Consider the following 27,738-nt stretch of genomic DNA (forward strand, 5'->3'; position numbering starts at 1 on the left):
GGAGGCTGCCGTTCAAACTGGCCCAGACCAAATTCCAATACCTGGGGATCCAAATAGCCCATGACTGGACACGGATCCACAAATGGAACCTGACGAGAGTCTGGTGGAGGAAGTTAAAAAGGACCTGCAGAGATGGGACTCCCTCCCACTCTCCCTGGCAGGGAGAGTTCAGACAATGAAGATGAACATACTGCCCAGGTTCTCTTCCTGTTCACATCCCTCCCGATCTGCATCCCCAAGGCCCTTTTTACCACGGTGGGCAAACTAATCATGGCGTTTGTTTGGGGAGGAAAGAGCCCAAGGATTAGGAAGAAGGTGCTACAAAGGAGAAGAAATGTGGGCGGCCAGCCTTCCAGAACCTTCAGTTCTACCACTGGGAAGCCACCACAGAAAGAGTATGGGGATGGGTCAAGGAACCGGGAGCAGAGTGCGTCAGAATGGATGAGGTGTCCAGTACAGACATCACACCAAGTGTTGGCCACAATCGCACTCCCACCTTCCCCAACCCAGATGCGCAAAGCCTAGTGGTGGTAGTCAAGCTCCAATTGTGCAACCAAATCCTGCACTTTGGACTAACTGTAATGTGCACTATGGCCCCCCATCTGCAAAAATCACAGGTTCACCTCCTGCAACAATGGAAGCCTCCTTCAAAAGGTGGAGACAGGACAAGGGGATACTGATGGTTAGCGATATGTACATGGATGGTAGAGTAGCGACCCTGGGACAACCTGCAGGCAAGTTCCAATTTCCGAGAGGGAACAACCCAAGATATATACAGATCAAAAACGTCTTCCACAAGGAATTGACAACATATCCCCAGATACCAGGACACTCATAACTAGAACGACTTCTAAACATGGGTGAACTAGGAGAGTGTAGCTGTGTGGATATGTATGGACGACTATTAGAGGAGGTACGCTCGCCCTTGGATGAGACAAGAAAGAAATGGAAGGAAGTGCAAGGCAGTGAAATAGGGGGAGGAACCTGGATCGAAGCACTGCACACGGCAAACGTCACCTCCATGTGCACAGGGCTGAGCCTAACGCAGCTAAAGGTGGTGCAGAGGGCATACCAAACCAGAACACGAAAGAGCGGGCTCTTCCTGGTGGAGGCCAAGTGTGAACATAGCCAGGGAGGCCCAGTGAACCACACCCACCTGTTCTGGTCCTACTGTAGACTTGTCGGGTATTGGATGTCCTTCTTTGAGGCCATGTCCAGGGTTGTGGGAATGAGCAGAGAGACATGCCCACTAGTGGCAGTCTTCAGGGTATCAGAGCAGCTAGAGATCTTCGGGGGGGGGGGGGGGGGCCTTTGCCTTCCTGTTCGCCCGCTGGAGGATCCTGCTCAGCGGGCAATCAGCAGCGCCACCCAAGGCTGCAGACTGGCTGTCCGACCTGGCGGAATTTAATAAAGTATGCCAGCCGAGGATCGGAGGAAGGCTTCCACAAGATGTGAAGGCTTTTCACCAACCTGTTCCAAGACCTGTTCGTAACCAGCAACCAATAAAGTGGAGGGGGGACCCAGGACAATTCACAAAATAAGGCAGAAAAAGGAAGAACACGGGGTTCAGGATGGGGAAAGAGAACAACTATAGCACCCAAGAAAAACACCGGACTGGTACAGAAGAAAACCGCAAGGGACAGTTTGCCTGTAAATTACTGCCTGAACCACAGTGTCTGTAACTCTCTGTAAATACGTGTGCCAGCCTGGACACGTGATCAGTAAACAATGCTAACAGAGCTTCCTGCTGTGCGCAGAGATTACAGGCAGCTTGGAGGTCAGAGTCAACATTGTAGCAGCTTAGGCTAACAGAAATCATACAAATGAAGTAGGTAAACAAAAATTGTGCCATCTCCACTTCAATCTGCAAGGACATGGGTAGGAAGTGGATTGTGGCCTCTATTCCCCAAAATTGGCTTAAACCAATTTCTAATTCTAATAGTGGAAAAACAAAGAAGTCATGCCATGATATTGGTTAGGCCCCAGCTGCAGCACACACTTTTGAATGGGTGCAAAGGATGCAGAAGAGATTTACTAGAATAGTACCAGGGATGAAAAACTTCCACTACTAGAGAATGGAAATTGTTGTCCTTCGAGCAGAAAAGACTGAAGGCAGATTTTAATAGAGGTGCATCGTTGAATGATGCACCAGAGAAGAAGGCATTTAATCCATAGTACCTTTGTTTACTCTAAGAAAAGCTATCCAGTTCATCCCATACCTTTAACCTTTTCCCAAAACTCTACAAGTATTCCCAATTCGAATATCTATCCAATTCTCTTTTGATAATTATTAAAACTGCTATTGCAATTTTACGTCTTTCAGGCAGTGCATTCCAGAGCAAAACAACTTGTTGCATGAAAATATTTTCCTCATGTCGCTTTGGTTCTTTTGCAAATTACTTTAAATCGGTCTTCTCTGGTTACCATTTTCTTCTCATTTGCTCTTTCAAAGCCAATCATAATTTTGAAGACCTATCAAATCCTCCCTGAATCTTTTCTGCTCTGAGAACAGCCTTCATTTCTCACTCCTTTTCTCTTTCATTTTAAACCCTTTATGCTTTGTTACTCAGAACGTCCCACTTCTCCCACTCATGAAAATAGGCCTAGCGTGTATCAGAATAATTTCCTCTTTTAAGGCCTCTCATTACTCATCCTTTGGCTGACCTGCCAACTTCTAATTCCAATTCATCTGGCCACATCTCTTCCAACTCACTCAAATCAACATTTCCCGAGTATTTTCACATTTAACATTTTCAATGTCCTGTTCAACAGCTACTCCTAAACTCCCAAAGCCAATGGTACATGGATCATTGCTTTTCTGATATTCTCTTACTGAAACATGCACCACTTTTGTGGTAGACCGTATTATATGTATTACGGTACCTGTGTTGAAGGTACTACTGTATTAGAGATACGTGGGTAAATCCCTTTCTGCTGGCTCTGCCCAGTGGACAGTATAAAGAGGTGTTCATCCCCGGCTGCAGCCATTTTCTGTGACGAGCTGCTGGGGAACACATCTAGTCTAATAAAGCCTTTGATTATTCTCTAATCTCGCTTTCGCAATAATTGATCGTGCATCAACTTTATTCCCCAGAACAGGATCCAGTTCTGTTTCCTTCCTCGTTAGGTTGGAAACACATTAATCAAGAAAGTTCTCTTGGACACATTTCAGTAGTTCCCCCCATTTCAGTAATCCCCCTCCCCCCACTATCACTCCATCCCCACTGCCTTTGCCCTTCTCAGTATCACGTTCCTAGCCTGTGTGTCGATAATTGAAGTTCCCCCCTCATTATCATTACTCTAAATTCCTTGCACCTTTCTGCAATCTGTCTGCAAATTTATTCTTTACCTACTTTCTGCTATGGTCTATATTATTCATTCAACATTGAACCTTCAATTATCTTTGCCCTTTCCACTGTTGTGACAGTGTCTTTGATTAATACGGAAATGCCTGTTCCATTTATTTTCCTTCCCTCGCTTTCCTGGAAGCCAGGAATAGTAAATGTCCATTCCACCCCTTGCTTGAGGCAAATTCGGTTAGTGACTACATCTTAATCCCACATTGCTAGTTTTGCCTGCAGCTCACCAACCTAATTTAACATAAATTGTGCTTTTACACAGTTTGTCTCACAGCACACCTCCACCCACCTGTCTGATCACTCCCATTTCTGAAATGTTGCTTTTCTCCTCCAATGCTTGCCAATTCTTGTATCTCGTTTTCACTACTTCATTCTAATGCCGTCCTTGTCCAATGTAGTTTTAGTGGCGGTCCAGTCAGACGTAACAATATATATTCCGCGTCCACCATGTCAATGATATCGTCAAATACTTTGGGCGAAATTCTCCCCCAACGGCGCGATGTCCGCCGACTGGCGCCAAAAACGGCATCAATCAGACGGGCATCGCACCGGCCCAAATGTGCGGAATGCTCCGCATCTTTGGGGGCCGAGCCCCAACATTGAGGGGCTAGGCCGGCGCTGGAGGGATTTCCGCCCCACCAGCTGGCGGAAATGGCGTTTGTTGCCCCGCCAGCTGGCGGAAATGGCGTTTGGTGCCCCGCCAGCTGGCGCGGAAATGCGGCGCATGCGCATTTCTTGCCCTGCCTCAGCTGATGAATCATCCCAGTGTTGAGCACCACATGGAACAAACACTGAGGGTAGCAAGGGCTCAGAACGCCCTTTGGGTGGGGGACCTCAATGTCCCTCAACAGGGGCACATTTTTTTTTAATAAACATTTTATCGAGGCATTTTTGGTACTACAACAACAAAATAAACACTGTACATGAATCTATAAACATAGTGCAAAAGATGTCTCCCTCCCTTACAGGTGCCACCTTTATTAACCCCCTACTCTAAACTAAACTAACCCCACCCCTCCCCCTTCTCCTGACGATTAATTATCCGCAAAGAAGTCGACGAACGGTTGCCACCTCCGGGCGAACGCTAAACATTGACCCTCTCAAGACGAACTTGATTTTCTCCAGAGAAAGCTAGCCATGTCCGATAGCCAGATCTCCAACTTTGGCGGCTTTGAGTCTCTCCAAGCTAATAGTATCAGTCTCCAGGCTACCAGGGAAGCAAAGGCCAGAACGTCTGTCTCTTTCTCCTTCTGGATTCCCGGATCTTCTGACACCCAAAAATCGCCACATCTGGACTCGGTGCTACCCTTGTGGACATGACATCTGCAAACCCCTGCCAAAATCCCCTAAGCTTCGGACATGCCCAAAACATGTGGACATGGTTTGCTGGTCCTCCAGCACACTTTGCACACCTGTCTTCCACCCCAAAGAATCTGCTCATCCGGGCCACTGTCATGTGAGCCCGATGAACGACCTTGAATTATATCAGGCTGAGCCTGGTACATGTTGTGGACGCATTGACTCTACTCAACGCGTCCGCCCACAGACCACCCTCTATCTCTCCTCCCAGCTCCTCCTTCCACTTGCGCTTCAGCTCCTCGGTCTGCATCTCCTCTGACCCCATAAGTTCCTTACAAATGTCAGAGACGCTCCCCGCTCCCACCCACCGGAAACTACCCTGTCCTGAATCGCCCTTGATGGTAGGAGCTGGAAGGTTGACACCTGTCTACGTAGGAAGTCCCGCACCTGCAGGTACCTGAATTTGTTTCCCCTCGCCAACCCAAACTTCTCCTCCAGCGCACTCATACTCGGAAAGCTCCCCTCTATAAACATATCCCCCATCCTCTCAATCCCTGCTCTCTGCCATACCCGGAACCCCCATCCATACTTCCCGGGGCAAACCGGTGATTATTACAGATTGGGGACCAGACCGATGCCCCATCTGCTCCCACATGTCTCCTCCATTGCCCCCAGACTCTCAGGGCCGCCACTACTATGGGGCTGGCGGAGTATCGTGCCGGCGGGAACGGCAGAGGCGCAGTTACCAACGCCCCTAAACTGGTGCCCTTGCATGAAGCCGCCTCCATACGCTCCCATGCCGACCCTCTCCCCACAACCCACTTCCTGATCATGACTATATTTGCCGCCCAGTAATAGTTACTAAAATTTGGCAGCGGCAGCCCGCCCTCTCCCCGACTCCACTCAAACATTACCTTCCTTTCTCGCGGGGTCTTGGCCGCCCGTACAAAGCCACTGATCACTTTGTTGACTCGTTTAAAAAAGGACCTCGGAACAAAAATGGGGAGACAACTGATATACAAACAGAAATCTCGGGAGGACCGTCATCTTCACCTTCTACACCCTCCCAGCTAGTGACAACGGAAGCGCGTCCCATCTCCGAAAATCGTTCTTCATTTGGTCTACTAGTCGGGCCAGATTTAATTTATGCAGCCGGTCCCATTCCCACGCCACTTCGATGCCTACATACCGAAAGCTTCCCCCCATTAATCTAAACGGTAGCTCGCCCAATCGCCTCTCTCTCCTGTCCCCTCGCCTGGACCACAAACATCTCACTTTTCCCCATATTTAGCTTAGACCCTGAAAACCGGCCAATTCCCCATGAATCCTCATGATTTCTTCCATCCCCTTTATTGGGTCCGATACATACAGAAGCAGGTCGCCTGCATAAAGCGAGACTCTGTGCTCCAACGCCACCCCACCCCCGGACCAGCCCCTTGTAGCTCTCAGAGCAATTGCCAGCGGTTCTATAGCTAGCGCGAACAGTGGTAAGAGGGGGCATCCCCGTCTTGTCCCCCGGTGCAGTCTAAAGTAGTCCGATGTTGTCCTATTCGTCCGTACGCTCGCCACAGGAGCCTGATACAGCAACCTGACCCAGTCAATAAAGCCCCACCCAAATCCGAAACGTCCCAGTCCCTCCCACAGATATTCCCATTCTACCCGATCAAAAGCCTTCTCTACGTCCATGGTGACCACTACCTCCACCTCCCTACCTTCCGGGGGCATCATGATCACGTTTAATAGCCTTCGTATATCGGCCACCAACTGCCTACCCTTAACAAACCCCGTCTGGTCCTCCCCAATGACGTCCGGAACACAATCCTCGCTCCTGGAGGGCAAAAGTTTGGCCAGCAGTTTGGAGTCCACATTCAACAAGGATATCGGCCTGTTGGACCCACACAGCTCCGGGTTCTTGTCCCGCTTCAGGATCAGCGAAATCGTGGCCTGTGACATCGTCGGGGGCAGCACCCCTCTCTCCTTTGCCTCACTGAACATCCTCATCAACACCGGTCCCAATATCCCAGAGAACCTTTTATAGAACTCCACTGGGTACCCATCTGGCCCCGGGGCTTTACCCGACTGCCTGGCCTTCAGACCCTCCCCTATCTCTTCCAACCCGATCGGGCCCCAGCCCTTCTACCAGCTCCCCGTTCACCTTTGGGAAATTCAGCCCCCCTAAGAAGTGCCTCATCCCCTCCGGCCCCGTTGGGGGTTCCGACCCATACAGCCTACTGTAAAAATCCCTAAATGCCTTATTCACCCCTGCTGAATCTCCAACCAGGCTCCCATCTCCGTCATTTACTTTCCCCATCTCCCTGGCTGCCTCCCTCTTTCTAAGCTGCTGTGCAAGCATTCTGCTGGCCTTCTCTCCATGTTCATAGATCGCTCCCTCACCTTCTCAACTTCTCAACCGCCTGTAGCCTCCGCCGTTCCCTTAAAAGCCCTGCCTCTGGGGGCACTGCATACCTCCTATCAATCTGTAGTATCTCCTTTACCAGTCGCTCCGTCTCTGCCCTGTCCACCTTCTCCCTATGGGGCCGTATCGAGATCAGCTCCCCTCTGACCACCGCCTTCAGTGATTCCCAGACCACTGCTGCTGAAATTTCCCCCATGTCGTTGACCTGCAGTAGTTCTGAATACATTTCCTCAGCCGCTTGCACACCGCTTTGTCAGCTAAAAGTCCCACATCTAACCTCCAGTGCGGGCGCTGGTTACTGTCTTTACTAACCTGCAGGTCAACCCAGTGCAGACCATGGTCTGAGATTGTGATCGCCGAGTACCCCGTGTCCACCACCCCCGTCAGTAAAGCCCTGCTCAGAATAAAGAAATCAATCCAGGAGTACACTTTATGCACGTGTGAGTAGAAGGAGAACTCCTTCACCCTCGGCTGCCAAAATCTCCATTGATCACTCCCTCATCTGCTCCATGAACCCTTTTAGTTCCTTTGCCATTCCTGGCACCCTGCCTGTTTTTGAGCTTGTCTGGTCTAAGCCAGGGTCAAAAACTGTGTTGAAGTCCCCTCCCATGACCAACTTGTGCGCGTCCAGGTCCGGTATCTTCCCTAGCATCCCCTTTATGAACTCCACATCATCCCAATTTGGCACATACACATTTACTAATACCACCTGCACCCCCTCCAGTTTCCCACTGACCATAATGTACTGACCCCCCACATCCAAGACTATTCTACCCACCTCAAACACCACTCACTTATTGATCAGGATCGCGACCCCTCTAGTCTTTGAATCCAGTCCCGAGTGAAAGACCTGACTGACCCAGACTTTCCTCAATCTAATCTGGTCAGCTACTCTAAGGTGCGTCTCCTGCAATATTACCACGTCCGCCTTCAGTCCCCTCAGATGCACGAACATGCGTGTCCTCTTGACCGGCCCATTTAGCCCTCGAACATTCCAGGTGATCAGTCTAGTTGAGGGGGGCTCATTTGCCCCCCCCCCCCCTCGCCGATCAACCATCCCCTTTTTTGGGCCAGCCTCCAGCCCGTGCTCCGCGCCTCCACCGGCCCGCCCCCAGGCAGACTCCACCCCCAACTTCCTCTCTGTCCCTTAGCACAAGTCACTCCCTCGTCAGCAGAACATTTCCCCCCCCCCTTCCCATCCCCTAGTAACAACGGTGGCACAATTAGTGACCGAGCTAGCCAAAACTTAAAGAAACATCTGGTAGACTGAGCCGGTGACAAGTAAGGAAGGCAGGCAGGAAGGAGGCTCATTGTGTATCCCCACCCTCAGTGGTGTTGCAGGCCAGGACGTACGTACAAAAGAGGCTGAAGTATTTGCTACCATCTTAAGCCAGAGTGCCAAATGGATGATCCATCTCAGACATCACCCGAGAGGTCCTCACCATTAAGTCATTAACAAAAAGTAGGACAAATCCTGTCCAGCCAGTTACAACAGCACTAGTCCACTCTCAATCAGTAAAGCGATGGGAAGTGTTGTCAAGCATACTTACTCAATAACAACCTGCGCACCAATGTTCAGTTTTGGGTTCCGCCAAACAATTCGGCTCCAGACCTCATTACAGCCTCAGTCTAAATATGGACAAAAAGGCAGACCTCCCGACGTAAGGGGAGAGAAACTACCTTTGACATCAAGGGAGCATTTAGCAGAGTATGACATCAAAGAGTTTGAGGAAAATTGAAGTCAATGAGAATCAGGGAAAAATACTCCATTGGCTGTCATACCGTGCACAAAGAAAGTTGGTTGTGGTTGCTGAAGACCAACCGTCTCAGCTGTTGAACATTGTTGACCAAAAAGAGGGGACAAGGGAAATGTGATGTTCGGTGTTTGTGATTCCTCAGATACCAAAGTAGTCTGTGCCTTTATGCAGCAAGATCTGGACAACATTCAGGCTTGGGCTGCTAAGTGGCAAGTAACATTTGCATCACACGAGTGCCAGACAATGACCATCTCCAACAAGAGAGAATCTAACCATCATGCCTTCATCAGCATTACCATCACTGAATGCCCAACCATCAACACCCTGTGGACTACCATTGACCTGAAGCTTAACTAAATCAGACATACAAGTACTGTAGCTGGAAGAGTATGCCAGATACTGGGAGTGTTGCAGTCAATAACTCATCTCCTGAGTCCCCAAAACCTATCCACTATCTACAAGGCACAAGTTAGGAGTGTGATGGAATACTTTCCACTTGCCTGGATGATTACAGCTCCAACACAAAAAGCTCATTACAAGAAGCTCATTACAATGCAGGTCAAAGCATTCACCTATTTGGCACCCAGTCATCACCTTAAACATTCATTCTCTTCACCACTGCTGCACGGTGGCAGGAAAGTGTACCATTTACAAGATGCACTACACCAATTCAACAAGGCTCTTTAAACAACAGAGTCCATGACTTCTACAAATTAGAAAGACAAAGGGAGTGAAGCACGAGGACACCACATAAAAAGCTCCAAGCCACGAACCATTGGATGAGGAACTATATTAATGTTCCTTCATTGTTGCTGGTAAAATGTGAATAAATTAGAAATGCACTTTTCTCCCATTCTGACCGGAATTCCGCGTTTGGGAGACTATTGGCTGGATTCTTGGACTGCACTTGCCGCAAGATCGCCTCGGATGGGAGGGGGACCATGTAAAGGTTCGTTGACCTTGGGCGGGAAGCTCCGGTCACCAGGTGGGCATGGCCGACGAATCCGGCCCTATGTTATCCCACCGGAGATTAATCACCTGGTTTACGCTTGCGCTGGAAGCATATATCGGAGGCAATTCATTATCCCATGTCATTCAAATGTACACATGGCAAGGATTGCGGAGGATTCCATCGCAATTCCAACTAGCAGGCCACAATTTTGAGCAGCGGGCCAATAGCAAGCTCTGGCATATGGCAGCAGCCCCCCCCCCCCCCAAGTTCAATAATCTGATCCCGCCTTTCCCCCCATATCCCTTTTGCCCCAAGAGTTTCAAAGGATCAAAGGATCTTATTGAAACTTACAGGATATTGCGAGGCCTGGATAGAGTGGACGTGGAGAGGATGTTTCCACTTGTAGGAAAAACTAGAACCAGAGGGCACAATCTCAGACTAAAGGGACGGTCCTTTAAAACAGAGATGAGAACGAATTTCTCCAGCCAGAGGGTGGTGAATCTGTGGAACGCTTTGCCGCAGAAGGCTGTGGAGGTCAAATTACTCAATGTCTTTAAGACAGAGATAGATAGATTCTCAATTAATAAGGGAATCAGGGGTTATGGGGCGAAGGCAGGAGAATGAGGATGAGGAAAATACAGCCATGATTGAATGGTGGAGCAGACTCGATGGGCCGAGTGGCCTAATTCTGCTCTAATCTTATGGAAGGGGGGGGTGGCTCCTCTGTCATTGGGGAGGGGTCTCCTCTCTCATTGGGGGAGGGGTCTCCTCTCATTGGGGAGGGGCCGCCTCTCTCATTGGGGAGGGGCCGCCTCTCTCATTGGGGAGGGGCCGCCTCTCTCATTGGGGAGGGGCCGCCTCTCTCATTGGGGAGGGGCCGCCTCTCTCATTGGGGAGGGGCCGCCTCTCTCATTGGGGAGGGGCCGCCTCTCTCATTGGGGAGGGGCCGCCTCTCTCATTGGGGGGGTCTCCTCTCTCATTGGGGGGGTCTCCTCTCTCATTGGGGGGGTCTCCTCTCTCATTGGGGGGGTCTCCTCTCTCATTGGGGGGGTCTCCTCTCTCATTGGGGGGGTCTCCTCTCTCATTGGGGGGGTCTCCTCTCTCATTGGGGGGGTCTCCTCTCTCATTGGGGGGGTCTCCTCTCTCATTGGGGGGGTCTCCTCTCTCATTGGGGGGGTCTCCTCTCTCATTGGGGGGGTCTCCTCTCTCATTGGGGGGGTCTCCTCTCTCATTGGGGGGGTCTCCTCTCTCATTGGGGGGGTCTCCTCTCTCATTGGGGGGTCTCCTCTCTCATTGGGGGGGTCTCCTCTCTCATTGGGGGGTCTCCTCTCTCATTGGGGGGTCTCCTCTCTCATTGGGGGGTCTCCTCTCTCATTGGGGGGTCTCCTCTCTCATTGGGGGGTCTCCTCTCTCATTGGGGGGTCTCCTCTCTCATTGGGGGGTCTCCTCTCTCATTGGGGGGTCTCCTCTCTCATTGGGGGGTCTCCTCTCTCATTGGGGGGTCTCCTCTCTCATTGGGGGGTCTCCTCTCTCATTGGGGGGTCTCCTCGCTCATTGGGGGGTCTCCTCGCTCATTGGGGGGTCTCCTCGCTCATTGGGGGGTCTCCTCGCTCATTGGGGGGTCTCCTCGCTCATTGGGGGGTCTCCTCGCTCATTGGGGGGTCTCCTCGCTCATTGGGGGGTCTCCTCGCTCATTGGGGGGTCTCCTCGCTCATTGGGGGGTCTCCTCGCTCATTGGGGGGTCTCCTCGCTCATTGGGGGGTCTCCTCGCTCATTGGGGGGTCTCCTCGCTCATTGAGGGGGGGGGGTGTCCGCTCTCATTGGGGGGGGGTCCTCTCTCATGGGGGGGGGTATTCTCTCTCATGGGGCGGGATGTCCTCTCGCGTTGGGGGGTGGGATGTCCTCTCTGTGGGGGGGGTCCTCTCTCATTGGGGGGTGGAATGTCCTCTCTCATTGGGGGGGGGGGGGGGGCTCCTCTCTCATTGGGGGAGTGTCCTCTCTCATCGGGGGTGGGCTGTCCTCGCTCATTTGGGGGGGGGGGTCTCCCTCCCTAACAGTACTGCGAGTGTACCGACACCACATGGACTGCAGAGGTTCAAGAAGGCGGCTTGTCACCACTATTTCAAATAAAACGGAGTAAATTAAATCAAATGAACTGAGGATTTTTCTTTCCTTCTCAAGGACAATTAGAGATGGGCAATAAATGCTGGCCTAGCCAGCAAAGCCCACATCCCTTGAATGAATTTTAAAAAACTTGTAAAACCACCAAAGTGACTGTGGCAATTTAACTAACATGGTTATGTCAAAAGTATGGTGCATTAGGGTGAAACATAACTCATATACAGGTTCTGCACACAAGGTTTTGAAAATGTATGCTCCAAATTATTTGTAGTGAAATGGAATTCAATTATAAACATTAATCAATATTTTAATGAAAATGTATTACTTCCCTTGTAGAAATATATCAGGATCAAATCACAACTTACACATAATTTTGTATTTAAGTATTTGAATTTTAAAGAGTTAAATCTTTAATGCTTAGGTCCCAAATTATTGCTGAATGCTGAGTTTAAGAAAGTAAGAAAGCACTTACCCATGAAAAATTGTAAAGCGACATTGTTCATAAGAATACTGTCTAGGGGAATCGTACAAAGTTTTCCAAAGTTCGCAGCAAGCTTGAGTGTATCTACTTCCTGCAGATTAAAAAAAAGTGAATTAGCAGCTGAAAAATTGCTCAACAGCAAAATTTGAAAAATGTTGACTCACCCACAATAATTAAACCTTGCAAGAGGTGCAGACAGTGGACTAGAAAAATAGACTAGAAAAAATACTAAACTCAAAAATATCACAGTACATTACATGCAAAGTAAGGTGACCTTAATAGATCGCCATACAATGCTGGTCATTGAAAGAAAACACAAAAATGTGGAGGGGGGAAAGTTGTATTTTCAACACTACCTTTCATGTTTTAAGGATGTTTCAAAGTGTTTCAAAGCCAACAATTTAATTTTGAAGTACTGCCATGGTTGTTAAGCAGGTAAAATCATGCTAAGTTTGAATAAGGTTTGTGTGCTCAAACAGATCAAATAGATTACACAAAATAAATCTGCAAAACTTAATTCAGGTCATGAGATGTTGATTCACAGGATGAGAGGGTTTCCCTCTGAGAGTAAAGTACAGTGGGCAGATAATCTCTCGAGTTTAGAAGAATGGGGGGTCATCTCATTGAAATGCAAGATTCTAAAAAGGCTCAACATGTTGTTTCCCTGACTGGTGACCTTGAACTGTGTGAGGGTGAGGTGGGTGTGGTGCTGAATAGTCTCAGGATAATGGGTAGACCATTTAGGACCAAGATGAGAAGTGTCTTCACTCACAGGATTGGTAATCTTGCAAATTCGATACTCCACAGGGCTTAGATACTCTGTCATTGAGAATACTCAATGCTGAGATCAATAGATCCCTTGACTGTAAATCAAGGGATATTGGGATAAAGTGTAAAGATGGGTTGATGCCAATATTAGCCATTATCTGACTGAATGACAGTGCAGGCTCAAGGGGCCATATGGCCCATTCTGTCCTTTTTTCTTAAGTGTGTGTTCTTAAAATGACCCTATCAGCATTAATTTGGGCAGGATGAGGAAAGAGATTTTGGGCAGGACCCAACTTACTACCAAGTAGGCCATTCTGCTCCTTGAGCCTGCTCCATTATTTAATAAGATCATGGCTGATCTGACAGTAACCTCAAATCTGCATCCCTCTTACCGCCAACAACCTATCACCCGTTGCTTACCGGTCCGTCTCTGCCTTAAAAACATTCAAAGATTCTGCTTTCACCGGCTTCTTAGGAAGAGAGATCATGTCGCAAACATGAAACAAAGGGGCTAATAATGGTGCCATTAGGGATTGAGAGTGTTAATAGTGGCAAAAGCAGGATAGCAGACTGTTAATAGGAGAAAATGTCAATGGCCATGTGGGGAGTGGTGGGGTTGTGTTAGGACAAGCCAGGGAAACTGAATAACAGAAAACAAAAGAGGGGAGTCAAGGTGGAGGGGGAAGTTCACAGTCTAAACTTTTTGAACTCAATGTTGATTCCAGAAGGTTGTAGTCTGCTTAATGGGAAGATGATGTGTCGTTCTTCCTGTTTCCATTGGCATTACTAGAGCACTGCAACAGGTCGAAGACAGACATGTGGGCGTGAGACAAGAATGCACCATTAACAGCCCCTTTGCCTCATATCCATGACGTCTTTGTCAATCTCTCCTTAACTTAATTATGTTTCTGACCCAACAGATGTTGACATAGACATAGAATTTACAGTGCAGAAGGAGGCCATTCGGCCCATTGAGTGAGCACCGACCCTTAGAAAGAACACCCCAAACCTCCACCCTATCCCCGTAACCCAGTAACCCCACCTAACTTCTTTGGGCAATTTAGCGTGGCCAATCCACCTAACCTGCACATCTTTGGACTGTGTGAGGAAACCGGAGCACCCGGAAGAAACCCCCGCAGACACAGGGAGAACGTGCAAACTCCGCACAGACAGTGACCCAAGCCGGGAATCGAACCTGGGACCCTGGAGCTGTGAAGCAACTGTGCTAATCACTGTGCTACCTTGCTGCCCCAGATCTTCTGGGTTTATCCAGCATTTTGTTTCTGTCCATTACAAGTTTTAGTTTGGTATCCCAGGTATTAGATGTTTGCTCTAATTTGGAAAACTTAAAACAGGGAGTAGGGAAAGAAGAAACAAGTGGCACTATGCCATGCCACTGTTGCAAGCAGCAGGGTGATGCGCTTGACCACCAAATATACATTATACCAATTCAGGAATATTTGCTGTGTAAAAGCGACAAGCAAACTATCACTCTAATTTCATTAATTTGCAGGGCATGGGCATCACTAACAAGTCCAGCATGTATTATCCATTGCTGGCTTTCCTCTAAAAAGTGGGGATACCCTCCTTACTGAACTGCTGCAGGATACTGCGAGGCTGGATAGAGTGGGCGTGGAGAGGATGTTTCCATTTGTAGGAAAAACTAGAACCAGAGGACACCATCTCAGACTGAAGGGGCAATCCTTTAAAACAGAGGAATTTCTTCAGCCAGAGGGTGATGAATCTGTGGACCTCATTGCCGCAGAAGGCTGAGGAGGCAAAGTCATTGAGTGTTTTTAAGACAGAGATAGCTAGGTTCTTGATTAATATGAGGATCATGGCTTATGGGGAGAAGGCAGTTCTTGATCAATATGAGGATCGTGGCTGATGGGGAGAAGGCAGGAGAATGGGGATGAGGAACATATCAGCTATGATTGGATGGCAGAGCAGACCTGATGGGTTGAATGACCTAATTCTGCTACTACACCTTATGGTTTCATGAGGGCATAAAGGGATTCCCAGAGTGATGTTAGGTAGGAAATTCCAGAACGTTGCCCCAACAACAAAGAAGGACCACTGACATATGCCAGGTCAGAAAAGTGAGAGACTTGGAGGAACACTTGGGCGTGATGGTATCCCTGTTGCCCTCAACATTCTAACTGGTAAAGACTGTGGGTTTGCCAAGTGGTCGAAGGAGGCTTGATGAGTGTCTGTACTCCATCCAGGGGACAGTGTACTGCTGCCACTGTTTACGGGTGACGGAGAGACTGATTTTTTGAGATGATGGATAGGTTGATCAAGCAGACTGCTTTGTCCTGGATGATGTCAAGTTTCTTGAACATTTTTGCAGCTGAAGCAAGAAGAAAATGTGAAGTTCCTGACTTTTACCTCGAAGTTGAAGTAGCTCAGAGGAGCCATCCATCACAGAATTCAGACCTTTAAGTTGTTTTAGTAGCCACATTATTTGCGGCTGATCTAGTCGGGTTTAATGCTGATGGTAGGGGGTTTGAAATACAACATTTGTTTTCAACCAGATATACTACAACCCCTTGTTTCACAATTCTAATCTTACACTGTGGATAATGTGGAATAAAATTCCCCTTTTAATCCAAAGGATCCATCGCTGTGACAGACAGGCAGGCGAAGAACAAGGGTCAACAGATGCATAGAACACTATCACTGCAAGTTCTCCAAGTCACACATCACCCTGACTTGAAAACATAAACAGTTATTCTTGTCCTGTCGCTGGGTCAAATCTTGGAATTCTCGATTTAAAAACATTGTGGGTGAACCTAAATCATCAGCATTTCACCATCACCTTCTCTGGAGCAATTCAGAATGGGAAATAAATGCTGGTCTTACTAGCGATGCAAACAACCCATGAAGTAAAAAAAAAACCTGCTGATTAAAATTGATGACAAGGGTGCTTCCAGATTTCTTCCACTCACTGCTGTCTTATTTAACGACAAGCATCTTAAGATCATTATCAGAGACTGCCTCGGCCAATATAGCTATTTGGTTTAACCAGATTATGACAGCTACAATGTCAGTTGTGTCTACTTTAGGATCTGCAACTAAGTTCACAAGTTTGAGTGAAAGGCTCCAATCTGGTAATAGAGCAAGTAAAGAACCACCCGCTTTTACCTTGCACCATCATATCTTTTGTAATTTAATCAATCTTGCCCTCTGCCCGATCATAGGCATTCCTTTTTTTCTTTCCTGTCCTCCGTCTCCCTTTTCCCTGTCTCCATATCTGCTTATAAACCGCCAAATCTCTAACTAAATCTCAAATTGCTCTGATTTTGATGAAAGGTCAGTGATCTGATACATCAACTGTTTCCTCACTCCTCAGACACTGCCAGACCAACTGGCGATTTAGAACATTTTCTGCTTTTATAACATGATCCACAGATGCTTTATGAATTTTTGCACCAATTATTTCACTTCAGATACCCAGAAATCATATTGCTGCAAGGTGGCTTCTGAGTAGAAATGGATGGTGCTTCAACACCAATGTACAGTAGATGGTACTGTTTTGCAGACCCAATGTTCCGTGAAAATCATAAAGGGCTTTAAGGCTGCCACCAATTGGCATTACAGGTAATACAGATAAATGTAAATACTTTGAGACTTTCTTCATCAAGGTATTTTGAAATAGAATGTTTTGTATTTTGGAAGATAAATAGAAATATCAAATAGTCTATTACCACACAAATAAAATTATCAAAATAATTTGATGGTTACTAAATTAATTTGGTGGTATCTTACATGTTAAGCTTCTCAGACCTTTCAATCAAGTTGGGAAATGCTATTCAACAAAGATATCTACAACTGTCAGCATTTATCTTCCCTTTCCTTCCTCTCCTCATATTCCGTATTTCAATATTATAGGTCTCCTCCACTTCTTTACACTTATATCAATTACACCTTCCATTCCAGCCAAAAATCTGTGTTAAAGAGATATGTTGTCAACAGAAGCAAACATGAGCACAAAGTTAATTATTACTGCTGTTGAGAAAATAACTCCTGATTCCACCACTATTATTCAATCCCATTTTGCATACCAAAATGCTTAGAGTGACCAGGATTCACAGAAGAAACCCACTTAGCTGTATCCATGACGAGATAAGCTAACAAGAAAACTGTTCAATATTTGAAAGTTAGACAACAATATTAGATGCTGATAAAGCACCTAATAATGTCACTGAAAATTAAATTTCATAACCTAGCTAATCATGCATGTGAATATACAGTCCATACAAAAAGATCCTAGCCCAGAATTTGTGAAAGACGTGACATGCCATTTGGCCAGCACTTTTGAATCTAGAACATGGCCTTCATTCCTAATTAAGGATCGTATTGACCTAAAATAAGAATTTCCACATTCAAATATCAGTGATAGAAATAAAATGTTCATTATGAATCATACTTGAACTTGGAGGGGATTATAAGAGACAAGATTTATAATCATCTAGATAGGAATAATATGATCAGGGATAGTCAGCATGGCTTTGTGAAGGGTAGGTCATGCTTCACAAACCTTATCGAGTTCTTTGAGAAGGTGACTGAACAGGTAGACGAGGGTAGAGCAGTTGATGTGGTGTATATGGATTTCAGCAAAGCGTTTGATAAGGTTCCCCACGGTAGGCTATTGCAGAAAATACGGAGGCTGGGGATTGAGGGTGATTTAGAGATGTGGATCAGAAATTGGCTAGCTGAAAGAAGACAGAGGGTGGTGGTTGATGGGAAATGTTCAGAATGGAGTACAGTCACAAGTGGAGTACCACAAGGATCTGTTCTGGGGCCATTGCTGTTTGTCATTTTTATCAATGACCTAGAGGAAGGCGCAGAAGGGTGGGTGAGTAAATTTGCAGATGATACTAAAGTCGGTGGTGTTGTCGATAGTGTGGAAGGAAGTAGCAGGTGACAGAGGGATATAGATAAGCTGCAGAGCTGGGCTGAGAGGTGGCAAATGGAGTTTAACGTAGAGAAGTGTGAGGTGATTCACTTTGGAAGGAATAACAGGAATGCGGAATATTTGGCTAATGGAAAAGTTCTTGAAAGTGTGGATGAGCAGAGGGATCTAGGTGTCCATGTACATAGATCCCTGAAAGTTGCCACCCAGGTTGATAGGGTGGTGAAGAAGGCCTATGGAGTGTTGGCCTTTATTGGTAGAGGGATTGAGTTCCGGAGTCAGGAGGTCATGTTGCAGCTGTACAGAACTCTGGTACGGCCGCATTTGGAGTATTGCGTACAGTTCTGGTCACCGCATTATAGGAAGGACGTGGAGGCTTTGGAGCGGGTGCAGAGGAGATTTACCAGGATGTTGCATGGTATGGAGGGAAAATCTTATGAGGAAAGGCTGATGGACTTGAGGTTGTTTTCGTTGGAGAGAAGAAGATTAAGAGGAGACTTAATAGAGGCATACAAAATGATTAGGGGGTTGGATAGGGTGGACAGTGAGAGCCTTCTCCCGCGGATGGATATGGCTGGCACGAGGGGACATAACTTTAAACTGAGGGGTAATAGATATAGGACAGAGGTCAGAGGTAGGTTCTTTACGCAAAGAGTAGTGAGGCCGTGGAATGCCCTACCTGCTACAGTAGTGAACTCGCCAACATTGAGGGCATTTAAAAGTTTATTGGATAAACATATGGATGATAATGGTATAGTGTAGGTTAGATGGCTTTTGTTTCGGTGCAACATCGTGGGCCGAAGGGCCTGTACTGCGCTGTATTGTTCTATGTTCTAAAGCTGGGTGGAAAGAGGAGTTGTGAGGAGGATGCAGAAATCCTTCAGTGTGATTTGGACAAGATGCGCCAGTGGGCAGTGCATGGTAGATGTGGTTAAATGGGGATAAATGTGAGGTTATCCACTTTGTTGGCAAAAACAGGAAAGCAGGTTCTGATCTGAATGGCAATAGATTGAGAGAGGGGAATATGCAACGAGACTTGGTTGTTCTTGTTCACCAATCGCTGAAATAAAGCATGCAAGTGCAACAAGCAGTAAAGGTGGTAAATGGTATGTTGACCTTCAAAGCAGAGGATCCAACTACAAGAACAGGCATGTCTTACTGCAGTTATACAGGACCTTCATGAGACCACACTTGGAATATTGCATGCAGATTACGGAGTTGGATGATCAGCCATAATCAGTGACAGAGCAGGCTTCAAGGGCCAAATGTCCTCCTCCTATTTTCTATGTTAAACTGTGTCTCTCCCTCAAGTGGAAACATCCCCCCAGTATCTACCCTATCAAATCCCTTCCGGATCTTAGATGTTTCAGTAAGATCACCTCCCATTCTTCTAAACTCCAATGAATATAGGCCCAACCTGTTCAACCTTCCTTGATAAGGTAAACCGCTCATCCAGGAATGAGTCAAGTGAACATTCGTGAACTATTTCTAATCGCACTTGTATATTTTTCAAACAAGGACACCAAAACTATACACAATATTCCAGATGGGGTCTCTGTGCTCTGTACAGCTGCACAAAACGTCCCTTCTTTTTTATTCCATTCTTACAATACATACCAACATTCCATTTGCTTTCCTAATCACCTACTATACCTGTTTTTTAATTTTTGTGATTCACATACCAGGAGACCCAGAACCCTCTGTACCACTGAGTTCATTGAATGCCTACAGTACAGAAGGAGGCCATTCGGTCCTCTGAAAGAGCACACTACCCAGGTCCACTATCCACTATCCCATCCATCCCGCCCTATCCCCGTAACCTAAACTGCACATCTCTGGATACTAAGGGGCAATTTAGCATGGCCAATCCCCGTAACTTACACATCTTTGGTTCTGCAATTTCTCTCCATTTAAATAGTATACGGTGTTTCTTCTTCTTACCAAAGTAGACAAGTTCATGTTTTCCAACATTATTCATCTGCTAATTATGGCCCACACTGAGAACAAGGAAAGTGACTTCGGGAATGGTGTTCTAGATTAAGAGCAGATTCAAAGCTGACATGTTTCAAAGCAAATAAAATAAAATTGGTGGGAAGTGGGGTGGGAGAGTGCGTGCTACAAACACAATTCAAGTTTTTCTGAGCATTGAAATGCATAAAACGAAAGCAAAGTTTGATTTGAATTAGAAATGTGGAACAGGTTCAAAATGTACAAGTCTCAAGCAAAAAAACAATGCCTTTCGCCCCTTCCAGTTGACACATGGAAAATGCATCCAGCAAAGCAGTTAAGTGTACATTAATACTTTCAAAGAAAATTGTATAGTTCTTGAAGGAAAGGACAGAAAATTGTAGCAATGATGTGCTGTGCCAGCGCTTCCAGTCTTTTGCCATAAGTGCCAGAGAAATATGTCCATTTGTCTGGAGGCTCCAATCAGCCACATAAATAAGGGACCAGAAGGAAACCCACTGAGTTGCTTGACCAAATGTTTAAAGTAGAAACTGAAATTATCAAATATGAAACATGCCAAAACAGTCATTTTAATTGAGGAAAGATTTTGCCTCTGAAATGTTTTAACTTAGTCTGTTTTTCCTCCTAAATCTGCTGTGCATTTTCAGCATGTTCTGTTTGTACTTCAGGTTTCCAATATTTGCAGTTTTTTTCTTTTACCAAAACATTGGTGTCGCTTTATTGGCGGATGGGTGGGGAAGACAGTGAAAGGAGGCAACTTGGGAGCATAGTCAAGTAGGATTTAATCGCAGACATGCATCCTTATCCTGAATTCAAATTCTTGAATAGGGGATTTATGCAAAACCTCCATTTATGCCAGCTTGAACAGTGCACACACCTTGAAATATTGTTGACTGAGACAGGTGACTTTCTTCAATTACTAATATACTTCCATTGTTTGGCAAACAAGTGAAGTTTCAAAAATTCAATTAAAGGAATTCATTTATTATCCTGTCTCAATCTCCTTTAACATGATTAAAATAAGCAATACAATATGATAGGAACTTTTAGCTTTAAAGGACAATTCAAAAGCATTTGATAAATAAATTGAGATCTCAAAACAGTTACCTTTCCTGAGTTTAATCTCTGAACTCTTGTTTCACAAACTTTCTTCACAAACAGTAAGCTGTTTATCTGATTCTTTATAGTGCTGATATCTGAAAATAAAGTTGCAACAGTTATGCAAAACTTGGTTAACTCAACTCAGTTGTCTATTTTCTTTTACTATTTAATACATTTGACATCTCTTATAAAACAATTAACATAAATATGCAAATAAAAATATACAGAAATTATATAGACTTACCAAAACACTTATAGCTTATGTCACAACTAGGAAGGATTGAATTTTTAAAAATAAATTTAGAGTACCCAATTCTTTTTCTTTTCCAATTAAGGGGCAATTTAGTGTGTCCAATTCACCTACCCAGCACATCTTTTTGGGTTGTGGGGGTGACACCAACTCAGACACGGTGAGAATGTGCAAACTCCACATGGACAGTGACCCAGGGCTGGGATCGAACCAGCGCCGCCATGCTCTAGGAAGGATTGAATTGACAGTACCATTACTTATTTTTATTTCAAGGGGGGTCATTGGCTAGGTCATTCCCAATTTGTTGCTCATTCCCAATTGCCATATTTACCTGGTCTGGCCAACATGTGACTCCAGGTCCACGGCAATGTGGTTGCCTCTTAACTGCCCTCCAAAATGACATGGCGTGCCATCCAATTAAAAGGTAAAGAATGGGCAACAGACTGGCCATGCCAGTGACGCCCACAGCCCATGAAAAAAATTAAAATCTCATCTAAAACAGTGTTTTTTAAAGTGCGGATCACAACCTACGGGTGGGTCACGGGCAGATGTCAGGTGGGTCGCGGCGTCCCTGATCACAAGAGAAGTATGTAGCCCAATCCATCACGGAAACCAGCCTCCCATCCATCGACTCAGTCTACGATTCTTGCTGCCTCGGAAAGGCAGCCAGCATAATTAAGGACCCCACGCACCCCGGATATACTCTCCTCCACCTTCTTCCGTCAGGAAAAAGATACCAAAGTTTGAGGTCACGTACCAACCGACTCAAGAACAGCTTCTTCCCTACTGCCGTCAAGAGTTTTGAATGGACCTACCTCGTATTAAGTTGATCTTTTCGCTACACCTTGCTATAACTGCAACATTATATTCTGCAGGCTCTCCTTCCTTCCTTATGTACGGTATGCATTGTTTGTACAACATGCAAGAAACAATACTTTTCACTGTATACTAATACATGTGACAATAATAAATCAAAGTGCCCAATGGCTACTACCAGCATTTTTATGGAGAATGGTGGCTGCTGCCACCTTTTAAATTAGAACAAATGAGGTTGTGTGGAGTCTTCTGACTGCAAGCAGCAGTGAGGTCAGGCATCCCGCACTTACACTTGACAGCAAGCACCCTGCATGTACATTCCTTTGGCACCGAATCATGGAGGGGAGCTTCTTCCATTCTCTAGCTGCTAGCAAGCAAGGAAAGAAGACTGTGAAGATGAATCATTTTGTTACAAGAAAGAGACAGCCAGAGACTCAATTAGGTAATGTGCCTACAGGACAGGATCTCACATCTAAATCTGCTGGAGAAAGCTACTCAGGAGAGTCCACAGCAGATCAGAGAAGTGCTAGTGTTAGCTCTGCAGAGGTCCAGGGCCTCAGATTAACAGCCTACAAAGAAGAAACTTAACTCTGGTACAAAGTAGTATAAAGATGATTTCTTGAGGTATGGTTCGGTCAATTATGCCTATGCAAATAAGGATGCAAAGCCCGGGTGTTATATGTAGCGAAGTACTGGAAAATGAGAGAAGTTTCAGATTTTGATAGACAAGTGGTGGATAAAAACACCTTTGAGGTTGAGACCCCAATCAGTTATTAAGTTAACTTACAGCTGACTCCAAATGAATAGACGACACTGTTGTAACTGACCTATAACGGCACATTAAAAACACAGCAAACGCCCAAGGCCGTCAGCATTCTGGAGTAGCATCTTCCAGGACTATCCAGTGTTGAGTAAAACAAGCATTTTGTTGCAATTGCCCTTCATGATGACCTACATGTGCGAGCTTGGATTTTCCATGTCACAAAGGTGAAGATGGCACAAAGGAACTGACTGAAGTCTGCACTTGATATGCACATTGCCCTCTCCTCCTGTGAACCTGACTGGAGTGAGATCCTGAGGACCAAGCAGGCTCTTCTTTCATATTAAAGGTAAGCAAATGTGGCATGTGTCGTGCAGATTGGTCGGCGTGCGTCCTGAAGGTCGGCCGGTTAGCAAAATTGTGTCCCAGGAAAAAAAGTTTGATAAATATTGCTCTAGATGGTGGTGGTGGGCCATCCTCTTGGACCACTACATCTATCTGGTGTAGGTATAACTAAAGTGCTGATAGGAAGAAAGTTCTAGGACTTTCACCCAATGACAGTGAAGGAATGGCGATATAGTTCTAAGTCAGGATGGAGTGTGATCTGGAGTGGTGGTCATTCCACATCTGCTGCCCTTGCCCTTCTGGATAGCAAAAGTTGTAGTTTTCAAAGGTGCTATTGAAGAAGCCTTGGTGAGTTGCTGTAATGCATGTTGTAGATAGTATACACTACTGCCAGAATGAACTGGTGGTGGAGAGAGTGAATATTTAGGTAAGTTTCACAACAGCTGTACAGGGCCTTAGTGAAATAATGCATGGAGTAGTGTGCAGTTTTGATCTCCTTATTTAAAATAATATACAACTGCTTTAGAAGCAGTTTAGCGAAGGGTCACTGGGCTCATTCCTGGGATGAAGGAGTTGTCTTATGAAGATGGATTGAACAGGTTAGCTCTATCCTTATTGGAGTTTAGAAGAATGAGAGGTGATCTTATTGAAACGTAAAAGATCCTGAGGAAACTTGCTAGAGTTGTTATGCTCCCAGCTGCTGTTGAATCCTGGACTGATAGCTCCAAAATATTTTCGAAACTGTGAAGGAAAGCTACTGAACAAATTCAGAGGAGTCTGTTGATGAATGTCTAATACAAAGAATAAAATATTTTTTCAAACAAGAAAGTGAACTATCTTCCACCAGTCAAAGGTTGGAAATATCTCAATATCACCAGAAGACAACAATTCAAATTACCACGATTTCTTTACAGAGACACAAATCAAAGAAGAACTTGACACATGGCTTCTTGCTTGGGACTGGCACAGTTGCAAATGGTTTTCTTCCAGTGAATTACTGAGCATTCACTTGATGCTTCTCACCAAACTCTTATCTCCCCGACACACCCAAGCACCACATTTAAACTCACTATTTCTTCAACTGCAGAACTTTCTTCAACTGCAGAGCAAACAAATTAGTTTCCTAAATCTTCCAGTAGCACTTGTGTTAAACTAGTCTTCCAGTAGCACTTGTGTTAAACTAATCACTTTATTGATTAGTTAACGACTGTCACACGAGCCACGCAGAGGGCTTCTCAGAGAGCTTCAGATCCCAGTCTTCTCTCTCAGACACCCACTGATCTCTCTCTCCACTTCTGCCCTTTTCTGTCACTAGATCACTGTTGCTATTCAGCAAAAAAGCTCTTTCCTACTTTTTCTTTTGTTTCCCAAACCACTGAACTTCCAACTCCTTTTAACCCATCGGTTACATTTCAGGTTTGTAAAACCTCATTAAAAATATATGTACACAAACACGCCCAAAAGACCTGACACATTTCAATGATAAGCTTACCCAGACAGTCAGGTTCATAACAACCTAAATGAAGCAAACCATTTTTACCTTTCTTAACACAGAAACGTATATGCAAATTGAACTTTAAATTATACATTGTTCATAACAGGTGGATACCCAGAGGATCTCTCTCGAAAGGGAGACTAAAACTAGGCAATGTGGTTCAAAAATAAGAGGTTAAAAATAAGAATGTCTCCAAATCACTTGATGATTTCAAAGTAATACCTGTTTCTGTAAGGAATGCAAACCTACTGTCTTTGTTAAAAAAGGTTTTTGACTTAAGGATGTTGTTCGGAAAGTTACTAAGGGTTACCTATAGAGTACTGTATCTTTGGGAGGAATATTTGTGTTGATCGTTGATAAGATGTTTACTGTGTGTTTATAAAATATTAACTGGATTCATAGAATAAACATTGTTTTTGTTTAAACATACTTTAGATCTCTGTTGCATCACACCTGTAAAGTGGGCCCTTGTGCTCGCCATAACTAAAATCTATTAAAAGTTGTGGGTCAGGTGAACTCCATGATATACTTTGGAGTTCTCTAAACCCCTGGCCCATAATACCAGTTAGAGCAATATTAATGAATGTTCAGATTACTGCTTCAAAGGTCATTGGGCACAATTCTCCCAAAAGGGAACAAAGTCTCCCAGCGAGCGTGTTGAAATGAAATGAAACTCACTTATTGTCACAAGTAGGCTTCAATGAAGTTACTGTGAAAAGCCCCTAGTCGCCACATTCCGGCACCTGTTCGGGGAGGCTGTTACGGGAATTGAACCGTGCTGCTGGCCTGCCTTGGTCTGCTTTCAAAGCCAGCAATTTAGCCCTGTGCTAAACAGCCCCTTGTGTTGAGCCACTTGTTTCCCGGCACTCTTGCATTGAATAAGGGACCCAAAACGGGGATCGCGCAGCCGAGGCCGCACATGGTCTCATTTTGTACAGTGGGGAGCTCAGCTCGCCGGAACTCCCCATTGTAGTGAGAGATTGAATTGCATACCGATCTCTGAGGCCTCCGAAACAATCCCCGACCTCCTCCCCCACCCCTCCCCGAACGCAATATGGGAGGGTCTCCGCCCCCCCCCCGGCCCGATCGCGCATGCAAGAAATGCCAGCTTGGCAGTGTCCATGCCAGTTGGCAGTGCCACCTAGGCCCTTTGGCAGTGCCACGCTAGCACCCACGTGGCACTTCCTGGGTATCCAGGTGGCACCAGCAGTGCCAGGGCACCAGCTTGCCCAAAGAGCATGCAGCTGGGTAGGGGCCTCCGATCCCCTGGGAGTATCTCCCCTTTCCGTCTGGTCCCCATAGGGACCAGTGCTGAACGGAATTCATCCAAGGTCTCTGAGGCGATGGGGTTGAATCGCAAAGCCTCAAGTATGTCAGGAATCTGCACATTAGAGTAAAGCTTACTGCCTCGCTCTAATATACAAATTTGCCAAAAAGTGATCCCGCCCATTGTAGGCAGGATTCACATCGCAACGTTTCGTGAGATTGCGTTAAATCTAGTGAGGCGTTGCGAGCTGGGTAGGTCCCGGGAGCGGGATGTCCTGGCTTTCAACGGCCACGCTGTGCCGCGCGGCGAGCTGCTTTTTCGGTGCAGCGTGGGTTTATGCCCGATGTCTTAAATTCCTGAGGTTTCAACTGAGACCAAATGAAAGAATCGAGGCAGGTTTCTTCAAATCCTTTCTTCAATGCAGATCAGTGAAGCTACCAAGGGAATGATCTGCGATACTGATGTGATTTGCAGCGATCTAGACTCGGTCTACCCTGTCACAGTGACAATAAGCGTGCCAGAAAGTAGAAAGGACCAGCCAACCTTTGCACCCTCGTTGTGACTTGATCAATAGTGGAGCTCTTCTAATTAATCAACGCAACAAGGTATAGAGCCACCTGAATACTAGCTGATTTCATCAGAAACCAAGCCCTTGAAAGAGCTTCCTACTTAAGCCCACACCTCCACCCTATCCCAGTAATCCAACCTAACCTTTTGGGCACTAAGGGGCAATTTAGCGTGGCCAATCCACCTAACTTGCACATCTTTATATTGTGGGGGGGAACCGGAGCACCCGGAAGAAACCCACGCAGATTAACGGAGAAAGTGCAAACTCCACACAGAAAGTCACCCTGTGCCACCGTGCTGCAATAATGGAATTACTTTGGAAAAGTGCATTAACAGTACATAATAGAAAATAGAAGCAGAAGTTGGTGATTCAGCCCTTCGAGTCTACTCTGCCATTCATTATAATCATGGCTGATCATCATGTTCAATACCCTGATCCCACCCTCTTCCCATATCTCTAGATCCCTTCAGCTCCAAGAGAGATATCTAACTCCTTCTTGAAATCACACAACCTTTTGGCCTCAACTACTTTCTGTGGTAGTGAATTCCACAGATTCAGCACTCTCTGGGTGAAGAAATTTCTCCTCACCTCATTCCTAAAAGGTTTACCCCTTATCCTCAAACTTTGACCCCTAGTTCTAAACTCCCCCACCATCAAGAACATTCTTTCTGAATCTACCCGGTCTAATCCTGTTAGAAGTTTAAAAGTTTCTACAAGATCCCCTCCCACTCTTCTAAACCCCAATAAAGATAATCTGAACCAACTTAGTCTCTCCTCTCAGGAATCAGCTTGGTAAACCTTCACTGCACTCCCTCCATCGCCTTCCTCAGATAAGGACACCAAAACGGCATACAATCCTCCAGGTTCAGCCTCACCTATGCCCCATACAATTGTAATAAAACATCCCCATTCCTAGGGTAACGGTAGCACAGTGGTTAGCACTGTTGCTTCACAGCACCAGGGTCATAGGTTCGATTCCCGCTTGGGTCACTGTCTGTGCGGAATCTGCACGTTCTCCCGGTGTCTGCGTGGGTTTCCTCCGGGTGCTCCGGTTTCTTCCCATAAGTCCCGAAAGACTTGCTTGTTAGATGAATTGGACA

At 46.0% G+C, this 27,738-nt stretch overlaps 1 protein-coding gene across 5 annotated transcripts in view; it reads right to left on the reverse strand.

The window, feature by feature from the left end:
• Window positions 1–27,738, reverse strand: part of snx13 (sorting nexin 13) — a 235,407-nt gene that overhangs the window by 69,015 nt on the left and 138,654 nt on the right. For all 5 annotated transcript variants that reach the window (XM_072509178.1, XM_072509181.1, XM_072509180.1 and 2 more), the window contains exons 11-12: window positions 21,144–21,232; window positions 12,377–12,476 (exon numbers count right to left, since the gene is read on the reverse strand). In XM_072509178.1, coding sequence (XP_072365279.1) covers window positions 12,377–12,476; window positions 21,144–21,232 — 189 coding nt within the window. The remainder of the gene's footprint in view (window positions 1–12,376; window positions 12,477–21,143; window positions 21,233–27,738) is intronic.

Source organism: Scyliorhinus torazame, chromosome 6 (genome assembly GCF_047496885.1).
Source record: "Scyliorhinus torazame isolate Kashiwa2021f chromosome 6, sScyTor2.1, whole genome shotgun sequence".
Classification (NCBI taxonomy): domain Eukaryota; kingdom Metazoa; phylum Chordata; class Chondrichthyes; order Carcharhiniformes; family Scyliorhinidae; genus Scyliorhinus; species Scyliorhinus torazame.